This window comes from Agelaius tricolor, unplaced genomic scaffold, assembly GCF_023055355.1.
Source record: "Agelaius tricolor isolate 1412-34295 unplaced genomic scaffold, bAgeTri1.0.p SCAF_10, whole genome shotgun sequence".
In the NCBI taxonomy this organism is placed as follows: Eukaryota; Metazoa; Chordata; class Aves; order Passeriformes; family Icteridae; genus Agelaius; species Agelaius tricolor.
The window spans coordinates 26,340,738-26,360,000 of NW_027269270.1; the positions used below are offsets into that span (position 1 = coordinate 26,340,738).

General features: G+C 40.6%; 1 protein-coding gene across 14 annotated transcripts in view; it reads left to right on the forward strand.

Moving 5' to 3' along the window:
* KALRN (kalirin RhoGEF kinase) overlaps window positions 1-19,263 on the forward strand; it is a 465,290-nt gene that overhangs the window by 307,661 nt on the left and 138,366 nt on the right. For 13 of the 14 annotated variants that reach the window (XM_071435302.1, XM_071435301.1, XM_071435303.1 and 10 more), the window contains 12 exons: window positions 1,993-2,112; window positions 4,722-4,940; window positions 7,783-7,932; window positions 8,825-8,939; window positions 9,274-9,389; window positions 9,957-10,079; window positions 12,425-12,607; window positions 13,664-13,782; window positions 14,959-15,025; window positions 15,647-15,756; window positions 17,447-17,516; window positions 19,184-19,263. The exon at window positions 19,184-19,263 is cut by the window's right edge and continues 10 nt beyond it. In XM_071435302.1, coding sequence (XP_071291403.1) covers window positions 1,993-2,112; window positions 4,722-4,940; window positions 7,783-7,932; window positions 8,825-8,939; window positions 9,274-9,389; window positions 9,957-10,079; window positions 12,425-12,607; window positions 13,664-13,782; window positions 14,959-15,025; window positions 15,647-15,756; window positions 17,447-17,516; window positions 19,184-19,263 — 1,472 coding nt within the window. The remainder of the gene's footprint in view (window positions 1-1,992; window positions 2,113-4,721; window positions 4,941-7,782; window positions 7,933-8,824; window positions 8,940-9,273; window positions 9,390-9,956; window positions 10,080-12,424; window positions 12,608-13,663; window positions 13,783-14,958; window positions 15,026-15,646; window positions 15,757-17,446; window positions 17,517-19,183) is intronic. The other variant, XM_071435299.1, reaches the window with a different exon arrangement.

The window sequence follows — 19,263 nt, forward strand, 5'->3', positions numbered from 1 at the left end:
TGTGTAAATGCTACCAAGCAAAATTTGCTAGTGCTTGGGTGCTCCTTGGGCCTGAAAAAGGGGATGTAGGAACCCCAGAATGGGCGTCCAGCCCCACACTCTGGGAGAAGGAGAGGGGGCAGCTACTCAGGGGTGGCAGCAGCCTTGGTCAGGAGTGGTGCTGGCAGCATGGCCATGGAGTTAAGATGCAGTTAGAGTTTGGAATGGAATCCACCAGTCCACATGAACTGCTTTCTCCTGGATAATTTGGGTTTGCAAGACTCTTGAACAGAGGGATGAATATGTGTTGTAAACACAAATGGAAACCTGGCAGACTGGTTGTGTGGTCCCTCTTCCTAATCAAGTTGCTTTGTTGTAAGGCTGAGTTTCCATATTTTTTTTTCTGATGTTTCTCTATTTAGAGGCTCAGATATTTGTGTGAAATCTGTGTCAAATTGTCTGTGGCAGTTTCTGAAAAACTCAGCTGAAATGAAAGATGCTCCACAGAAGAAAAAAAAATGCTGTATTTTTAGCATACACACTCAATATTTTCTACATTCCAAATAGTTCAATGTTGGGTATATTGCAGTATGTAAAACATGAAAGCATGTCCTGCCTGATGATGTCCTCAATTCAGGCCTTTCCCAGGTACAGTGAACCTTTGGTTAAGTTTGGAGTTTGGTACCATGTAGTTGGTAATAATGCAGGGTTCAAGTCTGATGGACTATAGAAAATGCCAGACAATACAATTTCCACATGATAACTCAACTGCTTTTTCTTTAAATGTGTGATGTATTTACCACAGGAACAATTACACCTGCTGATGAAAGAGAAACAAATGAAATTAAATCTTCCACACTGTTGTACTGAGCAGAATGTAATTTTCTACAAATTAGGGTCAGCTACATGTCTCCCTTTTTTCTCCTAGGGAAAACTCATTTTTTACCCTACAGGGAACTGAATGGCACTAACTAGGGTGATGCATGATGTAGGGAGGAAAAACAAAGCAATAAAAAAATCCCTGTTTCCTCCAGGCAATTAATGGATCACTTGTAGAAAATGATAGTACAAAAGGGAAATTGCTACGTAGACTATTGCAGCAAAGTCAATTTTGGAAATCACAAGCCAAATTTAGGGAAATGATTGAGCAATCAGGATTTCCTGTGGATCTGTGAATTGGACTCAGCAACTTTCTGGCTTTACTGGACTAATATGACACCTTCACAGGTAGAAAAAAAACTTTGAGACAACACAGGAAAGAACTCACATGTGTTCTGGGTGCTAATTTCCTAAACACGTGTCTTAAAATAGCAGAAAATGTTGCTGCTTAAATGAGTGAGTGCAAGCTTGATGGATTAATTACGTACATTTAGGATGTGATTCTGCAGTCATTACAGCATGGATTGCATGTCTACAAATAATTTTAACATGTCTGAAGTAAAGCCTCTTGATTAAACACAAAATACAAGATTTGACACTTTTTCCTAGCTGTGTGCAGGTGGAAACTCTAACTGCATCCTAACTCCATGGCAAATGGATCAAACTGTGTCCTCTCCCTCCTCCCCCCTAAGCTCAGACTTTTGTGTGAAAGGCACACAGGCAAGTGAAGCAGAAAGGTGTTGCAACATCTGTGATTCCTGTCAGAAATTTGAAAAGGTGCTTAAATTCAAATCTCTCTCATCATGCTTTATGGTTTTGCCCTGGGGTATTTGCATGGGGGCCCATTCATTTTTGTGATCAAGCCTTGAAAATGAGTGTTCTTTGCTATCCAAATATCCATGTAAAGGGAGTTGAATTCTTCAAGCAATAACTTTTTCAATAAGATCTGATCTTTTCCTCTTAAAACTGTGTTTTAAGAGGCAAAGATCATTAAGACCAGGATTTCTTTCTGTTCCCAGAAAAGACTTCTTTCTGCTCACGCTTGTTCAGGCAGGCTGAAGCATTTTCTGACAGGTGACTGCACAAACCCTGGTAGTGAGTGCACCTTTCACTGAGCACATCCTTTGTTTGCAGGTGCTTGGCTGGATCAGGAACGGGGAGTCGATGCTCAACGCCAGCCTGGTCAATGCCAGCTCCCTGTCGGAGGCTGAGCAGCTCCAGCGGGAGCACGAGCAGTTTCAGCTGGCAATAGAGGTAACACCAACAACTCCTCTTTGTTTCTCCTTCCCAGGTGAACATCACACAAAAGGTTATCTCATGGGCATCAATCATTGCTTTCCTGAAGGAAGGGGAGGAATAGAGGCTTTAGAGAATCAGCTTATCATTAAACTCGTAATGTAGCCAGCAGCTAATAGTGAAACAAATTATTTATCACCTGCAGCTAATTCTTCTGCTGGCAGATATCAGCTTTGCCATTCATGAAAATGACACTCAGGCATCTCCTGATAATTTCCTTGATAAAAAATTAAGGTTCATAAAGTGATCTGAAATGGGAAAAGTTTTTCAAGTCAGTTTCTTTCCACATCCACAGTCTGGAGGTCATTCCACGGCATTCATTTATGAATATTTTTTAATGGGTAATGCTCTCACACTAAATAATCTTTGATTCAGTTTTCCTTTCATGAACCCCAGAAAAGAAACTCATTCCAACCCTCATCCTCAAACAACTTTGACAAAGAGGCAAGAGGGGAAATTTGTAAGAATTGACTCCTTGCTCTGGAGTAACAGCACACCTTTGACCTGCCCCTTGGAAACTGATTGTGAGCCAACCCATTTGCCTCACTCACAGGGCCAGGAGGAAGAGCCCCTGCTCTGAGCAGCTTTCCTTTGAATGAGAAGTTAGTGAAGGGCTAAGGTCTGCCCTGAGCAGGGCACTAAAAATTCCTAATTAAGCTCAGTGCTTGTTACATCTCTGTTATTGTGAGCAAACCCTCCCAGGGTGTGCTCACTTCAGTTGCTACAAAGAGGTTGCTTTCTAGTGTTATTTTTTCCTGTTCCAGCTTAAAAGGTGTGTGTGCTTCCCAGATTAGATTGATTGTTAGGTTTTTACAGAGGAAAGAGCAGCTGAAAAATACTCATACACTTGAAAACTAAACCAAACTTTGAACTCTGCAAGTATGGAGATTTGAAGAGATGCCTGACTGGGGGTGGGAGGTGGGGGGAAGAGGAAGGGATGTCTCTGGTAAACTTGAAGTTAGTCAATATACATTACAGTGATGGTAATAATTCTAGAGTTTAAATATCAACTAATGACTTATTTTGATCCAGCTCTGCTCAGAGTAAAGAAGGAGCAGCTGTTGCAGCTCCTAAAGGAAAAGGAAGAAGTTTTTTATCAATTCTGTATGAGCTGGCTGGCACCAAGCTGTGCTGACCACATCTTGGCAGCCATCACCAGACAGCAGTGGGGAACAAGACACCCACTGGCTGAGTTATCACAGCTTCTGACATTGGGGAAGTTCTTGCATTTGGTGCTGAATGCAAATTGCAGAGGGAGAAGAGGGTTACACCATACTAAGGGGAAAATAAGTTTTCAAAAAGAAAAAACCACTAGATTAAATATTTAAAGTATTTAAAGCTCAATATGGGGAATAGATCAGCAAAACACACAAGGCAGACTGTTCTCTAAAAGCATTCTAGATGTGGAATTGATTTTCAGTTGAAATCCTTCAAAGTCTATTTCAAACAAGTATTACAATTCTAACATCAGTAAAGCAGCTGGATATTAAATTTAACCAGTTGTTCTTGAACATCTTCCTAAGTTTCTGCCAAGTATTAATCCTTTTTGTTTCCTAATAGCTTTCTCTACATTACATTATTCATCAGTGTATTGCCAGATGATTTCAAGCTTTTTTCCAGGTTCATGGCTTAGATCATAAAACTATCACATGAGAATTTGTCAGCAGTGGTTACAAATGGGACATAGCACAGAGGAGTCTGAGAGATTTTAGGGCTTCTGTTCAGAAGATTAAAATCAAATACTGGACTTAACCATGTCTGAACAGTTACTCAGGAGGCTGGGAAGGGATGGGGGTTATTTTATCAGCCCACAGAGGAAGACATAGCCACCACTTGCTAACTCTGAGAGGAGCTGGTGTAGGCTGAAGAATGGGGCAGATAACTCAGTCCTGCCTGTAAAGGGGCTACTGAGTAAACTGGGGGATGGTGGAGAGAAGGATTTGACTCTCCCCAGCTCTGACCTTAAAGGTAGGAGCATAAGTCTAATCTCCAGTATGAGTGAACTGACTTCTAGGAATGCATCTTGTGATAAAGCTCCTACTTGTGATAAAGTTCATGCCCTTTAGTAAGACATCTTATTTTCTGGGATTGATGTTTTGAACAACTGCACAAGTAAAGCTGCTGATGCCAGGTAAACTGCCTGGCAAGAGCTGAATTGGGGTGATTAGGCCCATAGTTTGCCAGCTGTTTAGAGTTTGCTTTAGGGCTGCAGATTGAGTGGGATGCAGTGAGCACTGAGGCTGGGTGAGAGCTCAGTGAGAGCTGCCTGCACTGGGCAGTCAGAATGGACCCCTGGGAACCCCACCCCATGTTACTGCCCAAGGGGCAGCAGCTGACCAGTGGAGCCAACCCACCTTAGCAGTGCTTACATGTTCCAAGCTTTATTAACATGTTGCAAGTGTTTGTGAATAACTGAAACTAAAATGCTTTGCAGAAAGTGACTGTTAACTGAAGATAACTCTGAAAATATTTCACTCTCTCGCATCCTCATGCTCACGCCTCGCTTCACCTTTCTACCATACATCTGGCACATCTGTACAACCTTTCTTTCCTCCCCTCATACACAGTCCCTCTTTCATGCCACTTCCTTACAGAAGACACACCAGAGTGCCCTGCAGGTCCAGCAGAAGGCCGAAGTGTTGCTGCAGGCTGGACATTATGATGCTGATGCCATCAGAGAATGTGCTGAGAAGGTGGCCCTGCACTGGCAGCAGCTGATGCTGAAGATGGAGGACAGGCTCAAACTCGTCAATGCCTCCGTGGCCTTTTATAAAACCTCTGAGCAGGTGAGCTGGACAGGGCCATTTCTGGGCCATAGTAAACCAACTCTGGATCAGTAAAAATTCTTTCTTTGACAAGTCTTGCAACAAAAAACCATAACCCACTCACCCCTCAAAAAAAGACAAAAAAAGAGCAACAAGCAGTTTGTAAAAACTTTCATCTTAGTTTTCAGTGCACCAGTGTAATTCTTGAAGGTGCTATTTTTGTTGGGTTTTTTTCAATTTTCCCCTTTCAAACAGGAATGATTTTTGAAATCCCACCACTTTTGTTTCAAGTTCTCATTATACTTGAGGAATATAAATCTGCTTTTCCTTCAGAACTGATTGCAATTAATTAATTGTTACTTTGTGAGCCAATGTTTTCACTAGTACTTAAATTCCACCATGCCAAAAAAAATGCCAAGATTTGAAGGGATTTCTCTTAAATCCACCTGCAACACACATAATTACAGCAGGAGGCCATTATATGCTATCCCAACTCTACTTCATTCCAGGTGTTCATGAATTGCAAAACACATTCCAGTTGGCTGCTGGCATGGTGGGATTATTCATCCCTTGCACAAGCAGGTGCCCTTTATACTGTAGTCAGTGGGAATTAGTGTCACAGTGTGGCTCCTCGAGCAGCCTTGCCTGATGTCATTTACTGCAGCCAGGCAGTTGCTGTTAGCAGGGACACTGCAGGAACCTGTGGTTTTACACAAAAGGCAGCAGTGATTGCCAGGACATTTTCTATCATTATTGTCACACAGTTAGGTCCTCAATTAGAGAACCAGACATGGAAAGATTTTTAACACAACTAGATATGTCATTAAGGAAAAAGTGTACTTTTCCTTAACTTGGAGCCTTGAGATGATCTTTGGGCCATTTTTTGGTGTCATTTGTTTAATGTATTTTTAAGACTGTTTAAGAGGAATACATTCCTTATAATTAATGTATTTCACTGTGAAGGGTTTCAAACAGATTTACAGTCTCTGATGCATTCAAGATCAAAATGAATTACTGCTGATGGAGGAGTGTGAGAATGAAAACTGTTAGGGGATTCATTAGAGCTTCAGACAGTTAAATGTACTGGCCAAAATATGCATTGCCAGTAATTTATCAGTTCAGTCTCTCTTCCTATTTCCAAGTCTCAGACAAGCACACTGCAGTGCCCACCAGTTCATTCACTGGTTGTGTCTATTCAGCAAATGTGCAGGGCAAAGATCATTCAGTTTTTGAATGCTCATGAACTCAATGCTGCAAGCCTGTCATCTTCTCTTGGGCTGCACAGCTGATCCACAGTCCTTAAGGGTCTGCTCCGTGACTGCCTGACAGTGGAGTGAATCATTTATTGGATCCTGAATTCTCTGAGTATCCAGAAAAAAGAGCTGAAAGAACACAGAGAGTGTCACATGCAGCCAAACTTTTTCATGCCTGTCTTCCCCAAGTATATTATGTTCTTGATGTTAGTGGTGAAGCCCTGGATTTCAAATAGCCCGGTTTTTCTCTGCCTTCATTGACAGCCTATTTTATATTCACTTCTCTCATCACCTTAACAGAAAGACATTCTTGGCATGTGCAGGGACAATTCTTCCTGGAAATATGTGAATCCCAGGCAGTCCATTTATTTTCATTCTTTAAATCACCAAAGTTCAACAGAATGTCAAGATTTTCAAGAAGTGAAATGGAAATGCTTTTCTGTGCCCACATGACACGTAAAGCACTTGCTCTCCACTAAATGTTTGAGGTTGAATGCTGGTTTACATCCAAGCAAGAAGATGATTTTAGATTGCCAAGTGCATAAGGCCCTTTGCATAATGCATAGTGCATAAACCTGGCAGCAGGATCAGTTATCAGTTTACCTTAACTCCCCAATTTTAAAGTAGACTTCAGTGTGCTCTTGGTCAGATTTACATGAAAATGGCCTGTGATAGTGGGGGTGACTGGGGAGTAATTCTGGAGTCTCCTCCAGATGGTGCTCTTAATAATGTGGGTTATCCTGAATTATAACTGTGTTCATATTAAAGCTTGCAAGAGTGAGCAAGAAAAGGATGGACATTGCTACCTGGATCCCAGAAGTAACTGACTGGGTCATCTCAGCAGTGGAGTCTGTAGGGAGAGCCCTTTGGGAGAGAAGAAGAAACTTCCAAATGTCTTGGAAAACTTTTGCTGTGTCTGCACAGGCCACTGAGAATATTCTCAGGATCTGCAGCATAAAAGACTCAGCCTTGTCTGAGGCAGCTGCTTAATTTCCAGGCGGTGTTGGTTTATTCACCTCAATTCCACTGTTCCAGTATTCCACCAAGATAGAACATATGTGTGTGAGCCCTGTGCAGTGGAACACCTGCATCCATCTAGATTGTGACCCTGATTTAAGTCTATTGGTTTCCATCAGCCTTTAAAAAAGCTGTATAGGGAGCAACTAAAATATAGCTGAAGAGAATTAATTCCAGCTTCAGACTTTGTTTCAGGAAAGTATTTAAGCATGTACTTTTCTTTAAGTATGTGTTAAGTCCCTTGACTTCAATAGGATTTAAACACGTTCTAGAATAGGGATTGTTTCCTGAATGATCCACTGGGGCTGGGCTGACCTCTGCCTTGATTCAGCCTTTAGTGCTTCCTCCCATTATTCATTAAGAGAGAAGAATGATTTATCAGCCTTAAATAAATTGTATCCCAAACAGTAAAGATCCCTAGGGGTAAGAAAAACACCTTGATCATTCTGTCTAGGGCCTGTTTTATACCCAGTTACCCCTATGCTGTGGCCCATAGTACAAAAATGACATGTCGTTGGTCACAGACTTTTACTGAATGTTCTCCTGCTGGTTATGACTGTGGATAACTGAGTTGTTCTATGGGCATGTTTCAGGTGTGCAGCGTGTTAGAGAGCCTGGAGCAGGAATACAGACGGGATGAAGACTGGTGTGGAGGCAGAGATAAACTTGGGCCAGCAGCTGAGATAGACCATGTCATCCCCCTGATCAGCAAACATCTGGAACAGAAGGAGGCTTTTCTCAAGGTCTAATTTTTGTTCTCTAATAAATTAGGAAAAATTTCCGTTAGGTAGACAATTTAGAGCAATATTGGTAAGTTTGAGAGGATGATCTGATGTGTAATAATTCCAGTTCAGCTACTGGTTGGCTTTATAAACCCTAGGCCAGTTTTACTTTGTTGTAGCAGGGGTATTGAGCATAATTATCAATACATATCTCAGAGAGATATCATCAAGACCAATTAGGTGGTGTTTGCACTTGGAGGATATTAGTTGTTGTGCTGGTTCAAAGGTCAGTTCTTAAAATTGCACTATAAATGACAGGTATTACACATCACTTTGGTGTTGGCTTGTACAAACCATCCAGCATTTCAGATTTTGTCCTCCAAGCCAATAACTGAAAAACTAATAACAACTGAAGCAATTTTGTCTCTGCAAGGCAGCACCAAGATGGAGACAGAAATTTCTTCCTGCCTTCCAGGTGCTGCTTTGGAAGAAACAGAGATCTCCCAGGCTGACAAGTGAACTGTCAGCCAGCCTCCCACCTGCCACTAAAACTGATACACAACATGAAACTACACTTGCAGTCAATGCTTAAGAAATCACACCTCTAGATTTGTACATTTTTTGAAACAATGAGTCGTTTTCTTGAGAGATGGGTTAGATTTGATTAGACAGAACATTTGTGAGGTACCAGCTCTTAACAAGTAGTTGTTTTCTTACTGTCACTAATTTGCTTTAATATATACAATGAGCCACTATATGAAATATCACTCATGTTTTAATGTCTGTGAGGCTGTTAGTTTATTAGCTGAGTTTATTGACTCCTAGCTGAAGCTCTCATCTTCCCAGAGAGAGAACTTCTTGCTTTCTTTGCTCATCTTTTCTGACTCTTTTTGGTGGGGGCTGTTCTTCCTAGGCCTGTACCCTGGCGCGGAGGAACGCCGAGGTGTTCCTCAAGTACATCCACAGGAACAACGTCAGCATGCCCGGCGTGGCCAGCCACACCAGAGGGCCCGAGCAGCAGGTCAAAGGTTGGTGCAGAGACAGCACTGAAGGTCTGGTTTTCCTCCCCCTCTGCAGTGGGGTCCTCCTAAAGTCTGTGAATGTGCTCAGAAGGCAAAGTCTGTTCTGGCATCCTTTCCTTTGCCAGATCACTCAGCAGCTACGCTCGCTTTGTGGTGGTTTCTTGTGTATGGTTTTGGGGTTTTTTTTAGCAGCCACTTTGAATCAATGCCTGTTTTTAGGAAGTGTGATTTTGGGCTCTCTGCTTTTGGGAACAAGGTCCAGGCAAAGTGATTAAATAGCTTATTTCTGTATGTACTCAAGGAATCTGTAGTCATGCAGATGTTTTCCTCTGCCCTGCAGCCATTCTGAGCGAGCTGTTGCAGAGGGAGAATCGGGTCCTTCACTTCTGGACCCTGAAGAAGAGGAGATTAGATCAGTGCCAGCAGTATGTTGTCTTTGAGCGCAGTGCCAAGCAGGTAATGTGGAAACCCCACCTTGTCCCTCTGTCCTGGCAGTGTGTAAAATCTCCTGTATCCATGTAATGCTTCTGGGTGGGGCTCCTCTTGCAATCTCAAGTTGTGTTTAAACACTGTAACTTCTGAAAACATGGCAAATGTAGATTTTAAAACAACTTAAGACAATTCCAAAATCCTACAACAAGATTCACTATTTTTTTCACCTCAGATTAATTTCTGTATTTCTTCATTTGTTTGAAAATAAATATAAGAGCAAACTTGTTTTATTGAGCTATTTCTGAATGAGAAAACTGCTTTCCCTGCAGATCTATCTGTATATAGGTGGAATTCCCTACACTCCTTTTTGTCCTAGGAAACACAGAGAACCCTTTTGTATCCTTTCCTACCTGCTTTCATTATTTTATTCTTTTTATGTGTTCCTAGAAAGTGTTTCAGTATACAGGGTATTAATCCCAATGTATTTGATATTCTTTGTTTGGCAGGGTTTTTTCTTTGTCAGAGGATTAATTCTTGAAATACAAAAGCTGTTTGTTTTGTTTTTTCCTTTGGTGTTTTTGACATTCACAGGCCTTAGACTGGATCCAAGAAACAGGAGAATATTACCTCTCCACTCACAACTCCACAGGGGAATCAGCAGAAGAAACTCAGGAACTCCTGAAGGAATATGGGGAATTCAGAGTACCTGCCAAAGTAAACAGTGACTTTAATCTAATTATGCCATCTGCTTTAGTCTGTATTTATGGTCTTGTTTCAATGCCTCAAATCTCTGTAATAATATTCCCTTGATTTTATAGTTGCCCTCTAAAAATCCTAGCCCTGAAGATAAATGATTTTTGAGAACTTTTAGCAAGACATAGGCACGAAAAGAAGGTTTTCTCCACCTTGGTTAGTACTGGTTATAGAAAATTTCTGTTCTAATCAGAAGGAAGAGAAAGTCCATTTGCATACAGAGTTCACAGCAATCTAAAAGACATTCCATCCTCAAGCAATCATTCCAGAATGGCATAGAGTGACTAATTGATCTGAACGCATCCAAGGTCACCATGGACTCCTGGTCTCTTTCTTCTGTCTTTAAAACCACAATTTGTCTCACTAATTCCAGCTGGGTTGATCACAGATGATCATTTATCTCATTAGAAATAATCTGCTGATCCCAACAAAGTACTTTAAATAGATGAGTCTTTAAACTCTGGGGTGAACATTTTTGAATACAAAACTGCATTACCAAGAATATATTAATTTATATGGAGCAGTTCTGGGAAATCTGATGGGGTTTACACAGGAATGGCGATTGGATCTGATTCAGACAAATTAATTCAAACCATAGGTAATTCATAGACAGTGAATCCACAGGGGTATTAAGTCTCTGATAAGGATGTAAATTGCAGAGTTGGGCTGCAGGAAGACCATGGCCTTGGTATTATATAGCTGCATTTCACTGTGTCCTGAAATTGATCTTCTATAATCCTTAAATTCCTCCTTAGGCTGCCTATGCTTGTATGGGCTTGATTCACAGGCTTTATGGTGTTCTTGTCCCCTTCTTTTAGCTTAGCTTGCATGTTTCTGAAAATGTGAGATAGCTAGCAGTGGATGGAAGATAATTTCTTCAGACAAGACACTTATGAAATTCTTTTAACTACTTCTGAATTCTAACCATGCATAATTAGTCCACCTGAAATTACATTCTGGTTCATAATTTAATTTTTATCAGAATAATCCAAATTCATGGCAAAGTTTCTGGACCATTTTGACTCTTGACTTAGCCTAGGATTGAATTTCAGACCTTGCTCATTATCAGCCATTACTGTCTGTTTCTTACACTGACACATCTAAGTCTTGCCCCCTCAGGCCATCCTACTGCTCCTACTGCTGATGCAGAATATTTTCACTGCCATGTGCAATCTGGTAAATGCATGTCATTCCCACACTGATGTTATTCTCAAATTAAGCTGTAGCTGAAAGCCTTCCTGATCCCAGTAACTTTCTGGCCAAACCAATTCTTTGAAATGCAAAATCAGTAGTGGCTTTTGAGAAGTAATCACCCTTTCAATATGACAGGAAGTTAGATTTTTACATCTTCATACCTAGCCTTGCTTAGGTACTCATTTAATTTGTTAGGATAATGTCTGATTCAGCTGTTAATCTATTATAGTGGTGAAATTTCTTGAGTTTAGTCTTGTGTTTGAAATCTGCTGGATGTTTTCTGGTCTGACATTATTTGTCCATTTGTGGTCAGATCACTGATAATAATGCCAAGTACCTGACAGTGTGCCTTGCTTCAGGCATGGGGGAACATCCTCTCTATGTTTGACCACAGGCTTGCCAGTGCCTCATTTCCTGGGACAGATTTGGAATCAGAGCTAGAGTTTATAACTAGGTCCTTTGTGCAGTTTTGACTAAGGGGCAGTTAGAGACTAAGTGGAAAAGACCTCTGGAAGGTTTAGGGGCTCAGTGTGTGCTTTGGAGTTCAGGCATCTTTTAGCTGGCAATGTTCTAACTGGACCTAAAATACCAATGGAGGATTTTATAGTAGGCCATGAATTTGGATTTAAATTCTGTTTGTTTTTGAAACAGACAAGTAATGACTCAAAGTCACTTCCTGAGCTGGTATGTGATGTATTAATGACCTTCCTGTGCAGGTCTGCAGATCCACCAGATATAGAGTCAGAGTAACTTGTTGTACTGTATGAGGTGTGATTTTAAAATCTTGTCTTCTACTCCAGGGCTCACCAAAAATAAGCTTTTGCTTAAGGGAAGGAGGCATGTGTAACTTCCAACGTGTTTTATGTGTTTGTGTCTGCGGGGTTTCAAAACTTGTCTTTCTATCTTCTTCAGCTTCATAAGTGTCCTTACAAAAATGTCATTCCTTTCATGTTTTACTGAAAGTTTGAAGTGTCTGATTCTGTATAAGATGAAATACAGATACTCTTTAATGATGTATAAAAATTGTGAACTACTTTTGACTGCTTTGTGAGTTAAAAGCAAAAGAAATAATAATAATAATAAAACATAACCAAGGACCATATTTTGGGCAGCAAACAAAGGAGAAAGTGAAGCTCCTCATCCAGCTGGCTGACAGCTTTGTAGAAAAAGGACACATACATGCCACAGAAATCAGGAAATGGGTCACCACTGTAGACAAGCGCTACCGGGACTTCTCTCTCAGGATGGGGAAATACCGTTACTCCCTGGAAAAAGCCCTTGGAATCAACCCAGAGGTACTGTAAGACCCTGTCCTGTTGGGGTTTTATACCAGAGTCACAGAGGAAGGGGAAGCCTGTGGAATGAATGCTGGTGGGTTTTGTGTGCCCTTTAGAAACACTGAAAGCTCAGCCAGCCCACCTGGCCATGGCCAGAATTGCTTCTGGAGAAAAAGGGTTAAAGGGTTTTGCTGTGCTTGGTCAGTGATGTGAGGAGAAGCAGGTGAAGATCAGAAAGATTTTCTAAACAAATGTTTGCACCATTTTTCAGGAGACCATACAGCTTTCAGGAGGAAACGGGGGAAAACACATTAATTGAATAAAAGTCCGTGTTAATTTTGGCATAAACCATAAATCCTGCTCCCACACCATTATTTTGCATCAAATTCAAACTTTGACTCTTAAGTTTTTATTCTCTCGTCCTTTAACTAACATAAACAATTGATCCCCAGCCTCATCTCTGAATTCTTTTAGGTGAAGTAGATCATAAGAAGCAAAATTTAGCATTTCCTACTATTCCCTGGCCATAGTATTAAGGGAGAGTGCCAAAAGCAGAAACACTTAAAAACCTTTCAGTCAATGACTCTTTGGAATAAAGTATTAAGAATAAAGAATAAATTCCTTCACACTCTCATGATACTTTAACTGCATTGTTCCTTGTAGGGCTTCTGGTTTACACAGAGTTCTAACCACAGCCTGGAAAGGTATCCCATGGTAAATGGCCACTGAAAGTTGTCTCTGCATGGTGCTCTACTTTATCAGACTGGTTTTTATGAAGTTCCATACTAGACAACCAATTTAGATATGAAAGAGTAAGGTAATTTAGGCTTTTTTTATCAGTATTGATTCCTAGTTAGGAGAACCAGTGAAGATTACAATGAATATATTTTCTGGGTTTCTAAGATTTCTCTCTCAGGTTTTTATCTATTCTCAAAGTATTTCTACTTCTCCCTAAATTTCCTCCTTTTTGATATTATCTTTTGTCCTTTCTTACCTCTTTGATCTCATGAACATGCTGCACTTTGCACAACAGTAGGACTACAATGAAGTTTAATTCTGTATTTTTTTCCCTAGGATAACAAAGACCTAGAACTAGATATCATTCCAGCAAGTCTTTCAGACCGGGAGGTAAAGCTGCGAGATGCAAATCATGAAGTCAATGAAGAAAAAAGGAAGTCAGCCAGAAAGAAAGAGTATGTTCCCAAACACTCTGTCTGCATGGCACATTGTCTGCTAAAGAATAATTCTGTGATATTTGCATGACCTGAACTGACTGACAGTCCTGTAACTCATTCCAGCTGCAGAGCTATTGAGATAAGTCTGCAGGTGTTGGGCAGAAGTTGTTTATTGTAGGTTGGAGAATTTCAGAACATAAAGGTTGAATTTCTTTTGGTTTTAATCAGAACTTAGAAAGGAAAAGTAGTGAGTCAAGCCCTTGGATTAACCCTGATGTTGTGGAGTTGCTAATTTCTTTCTGGTTGTATGTTAAAAGTAACATGAGCAGGAAAAAATACAGAGCATCTTTAGGTGTCTAAATATTATCTAAACATCAGTGACCCAAGAGTTCACTTGAAGTTTAGGTTCAAATTTCGGCAAGTGTAGAACTCAGAGAACTGGAAATAGTTCATACTAGAGGAAATAGTTGAGAAGTGCTTGTTGCACTTAAATCCATGAACAGTCTATTTTCACAATGTTCTGACTTATTTTTTGTGTAAGAATATTGGGAAAGCATTTCTCAGCCCTCTGAAATTGTCACAGGTCATGATTGATAAGAAACCACTTATGCTTTAGAAAATATTACCCTTGGTCTGCCTGTGGCAAATTTCAGGAATTTCAACTTTGAGGGGCCCAGCCTTGGGGTCTAGAGATGCCATTGTTGCATTTCACAGCATCTGCATTTTCTCTGGTCAGAAACCAGGCTGTTGAAGTCTCTTCATAGTGGTGTCTTCCAAATCCATCTGTGCTGCCTCTAAAGGTATAGTTTTAGGTTGACTTCCCACTGACTGTCAGCAAAGGTGCAAAGGATCATGAATCACAATTCCTTAACCCTGGGGGGGAAAAATTTCTGAGAACCAGCTGATAGTTAAGGATGGGCAAGTATATGGTAAATCCCATGGACTCAGGAATACAACTTAATAGGATTTTGTGCAGAAAAAAATATTTAGAAAATAACTCTACAAGGGACTGGAGTAGGAAGTGCTATTTTGATCATGGACCTGAAAGGTGCAAAGTAAGGCAGCTGAATGTCTAGGGTGGAAATACCCTTATTCTTTAGGACAACAGGAGGATGTTTTGTTTTCTGTTCATTGTAGAAATGCTTATAATGTCCAAACCACCTAAAATACTTCTTTTCTTTTTTTTTTTTCCAGATTCATTATGGCTGAGCTGCTGCAGACAGAAAAAGCTTATGTCAGGGATTTACATGAATGTTTAGAGGTAAGTTATGGCCCAGGAGCTCTCCAGTATTCCTGGAAGCACATGTTGTCCTCTGCAGTGGGGATGCTCACTTTAATGCACAGGCTGTGCACCTTGATTCATGGAGCCTTTCCTTAAAGATTCAAATCTGTTCCTTTGAATCATCTCATACAAGAGAAACTTCTGGATTTGCACAGTCAAATACCTTGCCTTGCTGGTAGCAGGGTGTTCCTAAAGTGGATGATGGTATTCAAGGCAAAAACCAGAGTGTAATTCAGTGAAATCTGTCAGCTTTCACATTCCTCGGTCTGACAGAGATTTTTATGTATCTAATGCTACTGAAGTGGCAAATCTGGTGTATCTTTCAGCTGTTTCTGCCTGCAGTTTTTGGACACCATCAGGTGGACACCAAAGACAGGTGTTGTTGGCATGCTTCTGCTTTTTCCTCAGACAACTTCGAAGCATCAGCACTTTGAATTTCTCTGGAGAGTTTTCTGTAACATTGGAACTTTTTTTAGCTTGTTTATATAATCTCAAAGTACATAGTTCCTGTTCAGCCTCTGCCTTTGGCAATAAAACAGGGAGATCTATTCTTTTCCACTGCATTTATTCACAAAATTAAGAGTTTCTGGTGTTTTCCAGACTTACCTTTGGGAAATGACAAGTGGAGTGGAAGAAATACCAGCTGGGATCCTTAATAAAGAACACATCATCTTTGGCAATATTCAGGAGATATATGACTTCCATAACAAGTAGGTTTTCTTACCAGTTCTGTTCATGTTTAGGCACTTGTGCATCTCTGTGGTGTCTGCAGAGAATCCCTACAGTACAGTGCACACCTGAGTGTAAAGTAATTGATTTTTCAAAAAGGTTTTTGATTTCTGTTTCTTTTACAAAACTGAATTGGAACTTAGTTCAAAACTTTACCTTCAGCTGATTAACAATGTTAAAGTCATATTATACCAATGCTTTTCAGTCTGATACATGCTTCTATCTCACAGCACGAGGTCTAGTCTGGACACTTGCTTGTCAAAAATATGGTCTTGGAAAACACAAAGGGGAAAAAGTGGAATTATTGGCATGAGCTGGGTTAATAAGTAGCTTTCTGCCACTTCTTGGAGACTTTCTGTATTTAATCTGTAACTAACATTACTCCATCTCATTATGATAAGACTGTGTACCAGATCAGCTTAGAGGACATTGTTTCCATGGTATAATGTGAATGCAACAACAGTTATAAACTTAACATTTAGGGGAGATTAATCCAGTAAGTTCAGTCTGAATTCCAAATCTGTCTTCAGGTTACACTTCAAAACAATCAGAGAATCCTTCCTTGTTTGAGTTCTGGGACATTTCAAGTGCTTCAGTCAGATAAATGTGCCCAGCCAGATAAATCACATAAATTCAGTCAGATAAATCACATAAATAAGGCCCAGCAGACCATGCCATATGCAGGCTTCTGTACAAGCAGTTTCAAAGCACATCAGGACAGTAGCCTGATTGCCTTCCCACCTGCCCTTTCTCTGTGGTGCCATATTTTTGTTCTGGTGACCCTGACTGATGCCATCTGATTGCCCTCCTCCTTCAGTTTCCACTCTTCCCAGCTCCATCCCTCCAGCCCTCAGTCATGTCCCACAGCTTCTCACTGCTGTCATTTATCCTTTCTCTGACCCCTCCTCCTGCAGCCTGCTGCTTCTACATAATCTTTTTTTCCTCTAAAACTTCTTCCTAGCAATGCTAAAATAAATTTCCCCTGTCCCCTGCACCAGTGTCCTCCACAACCTCCTGCTTTGGCTGGTGATGTTAAGGCATCCTCCAGCCTGATTCAGAATCCATGTCCAAGAAAGGGCAGCAAAGCTGGTGAATGGTCCAAAAAACATGTTTTAGGAGAACATAAAACATGTTCTAGCTGAAGAAACTGTTTCATATTCTTCTTTCCACCCAGGCATTGTACAGGGCTCTATCTGCAAACAAGTGTTGCTTGTTGTACAAGCTATTCAGAGAGAGCTGATTTTAAAAATCTGTATTTTGAAAGTTTACTACTTACCTATGAAATGCTGAGCTTGTTTAAGTTGTTGTCCTTTGTCCAGTGTGCTGAGCTGGGTGTTGGGAACCTGGCAGCTTTGGGCTTCCCTTGTTGCTCTTTGTGTGAACCACTAAGCAAGAGCTCTTTGAAGATCTGTGTTCAGATAGAACAGTCCTGAGCACACTGATTCCCTGCTAAGGATTGCTTCTTTTTCCTTTCTGGTGGAGTTAGGCATGACTGTACTCAGAAAACAAAGCACATTTTGGCAAGGGACACTCTTCCTGCTGGCTGGACACTTGGGTAGTCTCATAATCAAGATACAAGTATTGATCTTTAGCTCTGATTGACTCATTGGTTATCCTGCATCTCCTGGGTATTTGACTGGAACTAATTACATTGGTGTCTTCTTTTTTCAGCATTTTTCTAAAGGAGCTGGAGAAATATGAACAACTGCCTGAGGATGTGGGCCACTGCTTTGTCACCTGGGTAATGAGGCTGCTGCTTCTCATTATTTATTCAAATTAATTCCTCCAGCAGATGGGAACAAGCTGGGAATAGGTGCAAGGGCTATGTCCCCAGTGATAAATAGGATTAGGAGCTAGTCTGGAACTAAAACTGCTTTGTCCTTCACCTGCCCAGGGTGAAAGTTTCCACCCTTCTCCTCAGCAATAGTGTGAAGGCTTTCCAGAGCCTCTCTCCTTGTCCTGTACTGACCACACAGCTTTTATTTACCTCTGCTGGTTTCTGTTTAGCACAACTTCATCAAACCAAACCTGGTTTTATGAGACATTCATTTCCCTGTGAAAGGCCCTGGGAGGACAGACATTTAAAATCCTAATATACCTTCCTTAAAGAATTTTAGTCATGCCATGAGAACTCCACAAAGGCATGAAGAACATATTTTATCGACTTTTTTCCTCCAGAAATTAGTGTCAAATTTCTGAGCCACTGTGCTCACTCATTCCATTATGCAATGCCAGGATAATTTCCAACAGGACTTTGAAATCTTGGTGCAGAGAGTCTTTGTGAGTGTAGGAGGCTCTGGGAATTGGCTGCAGTAATTTATCTGCATGAAAGCTGTTCTCTTTTCAAATATTTACCAGTCAAGTCAGCCATCTTTGTGATTTGTCTGATTGTTTTATTCATATATCAAAGCTAGGAATTAGTATTTTAAGAGTAAAGATGGAATATTTTCACTTACCCAAAAACTTAGCATGTTTAGATGATTTCAGATGGGTTTTTAATTTAAAAACATGTCACTAGTCTTGATGAAATAGATTCAGAAATATTGTTTACAAAGAACAGGTTACCTCTTTAGGAAAGATGAATGCATTTATGTATCATTCTCTGCAAAAACTTCATGGTACTTTAACATACTAACTGCATCATCTCAACAAAGGTACATGTCCAGAGCTCTGTGTGGTTACAGATGTACATACAATGGTGCCTGCACAATTGCAGGATCCTGTTGTTTAGATAGCTGGCATTTTAAAAAAAGCAACAGCAATAAAAGGAAAACATCCTCCTCTTTTATTTCCCTCCCTCTTCTTGAGACCAGAGTACATTAATAAGAGGTGGGAGTGCACAGATGCTTTTAATTTCTGCTTAAAAGTAAACAAATTAGGAAATAAAATGTAAAACAACATAAAGTTTGAGCCATTGAAGTTTGAACCAAAGTAGGAAAGGCAAGTCTGGGTCAGGTGTCATAAATTTCAAGTAAAAAATGTTGGCTTGTGCCAGTTTAGATTATGTGAGTCTCTTGCCAGGCTTCTAGACTGGCTCTATCTTCAAGTAGGTGATAGAGTCAACACTTCATGACTGAGTTTTGAGACCCTCAAACTCTTGTGTAACATTCATAGAGCTGTTAGAAATTATTTTACAGCTGGATTAAAATTTTAGGCCTTCCCTCTGTGATATTTGTTAAAGAAAGCCTCCCGCAGCCCTCAGAACTGCTCAAATAAGGTACGAACATTAAAGTCTTCTGCTCTTAATTTACAGTTCTTGTGCTGCTTGGTGGCAGGGTTGGGGTGCTGGTGGTGGTGGGTGTGTGGGAGAGAGTCATCACCTGTATTTATCCTGGTGTGCCTCAGTAAAAATCTGTGGGAGCAGAGAAATAGCTTATCTTGCTTTTCCCTTGATGTTTGTTTTCACAGGCAGATAAATTTCAGATGTATGTCACCTACTGCAAAAACAAGCCTGACTCCAGCCAGCTCATCCTGGAACATGCAGGGAC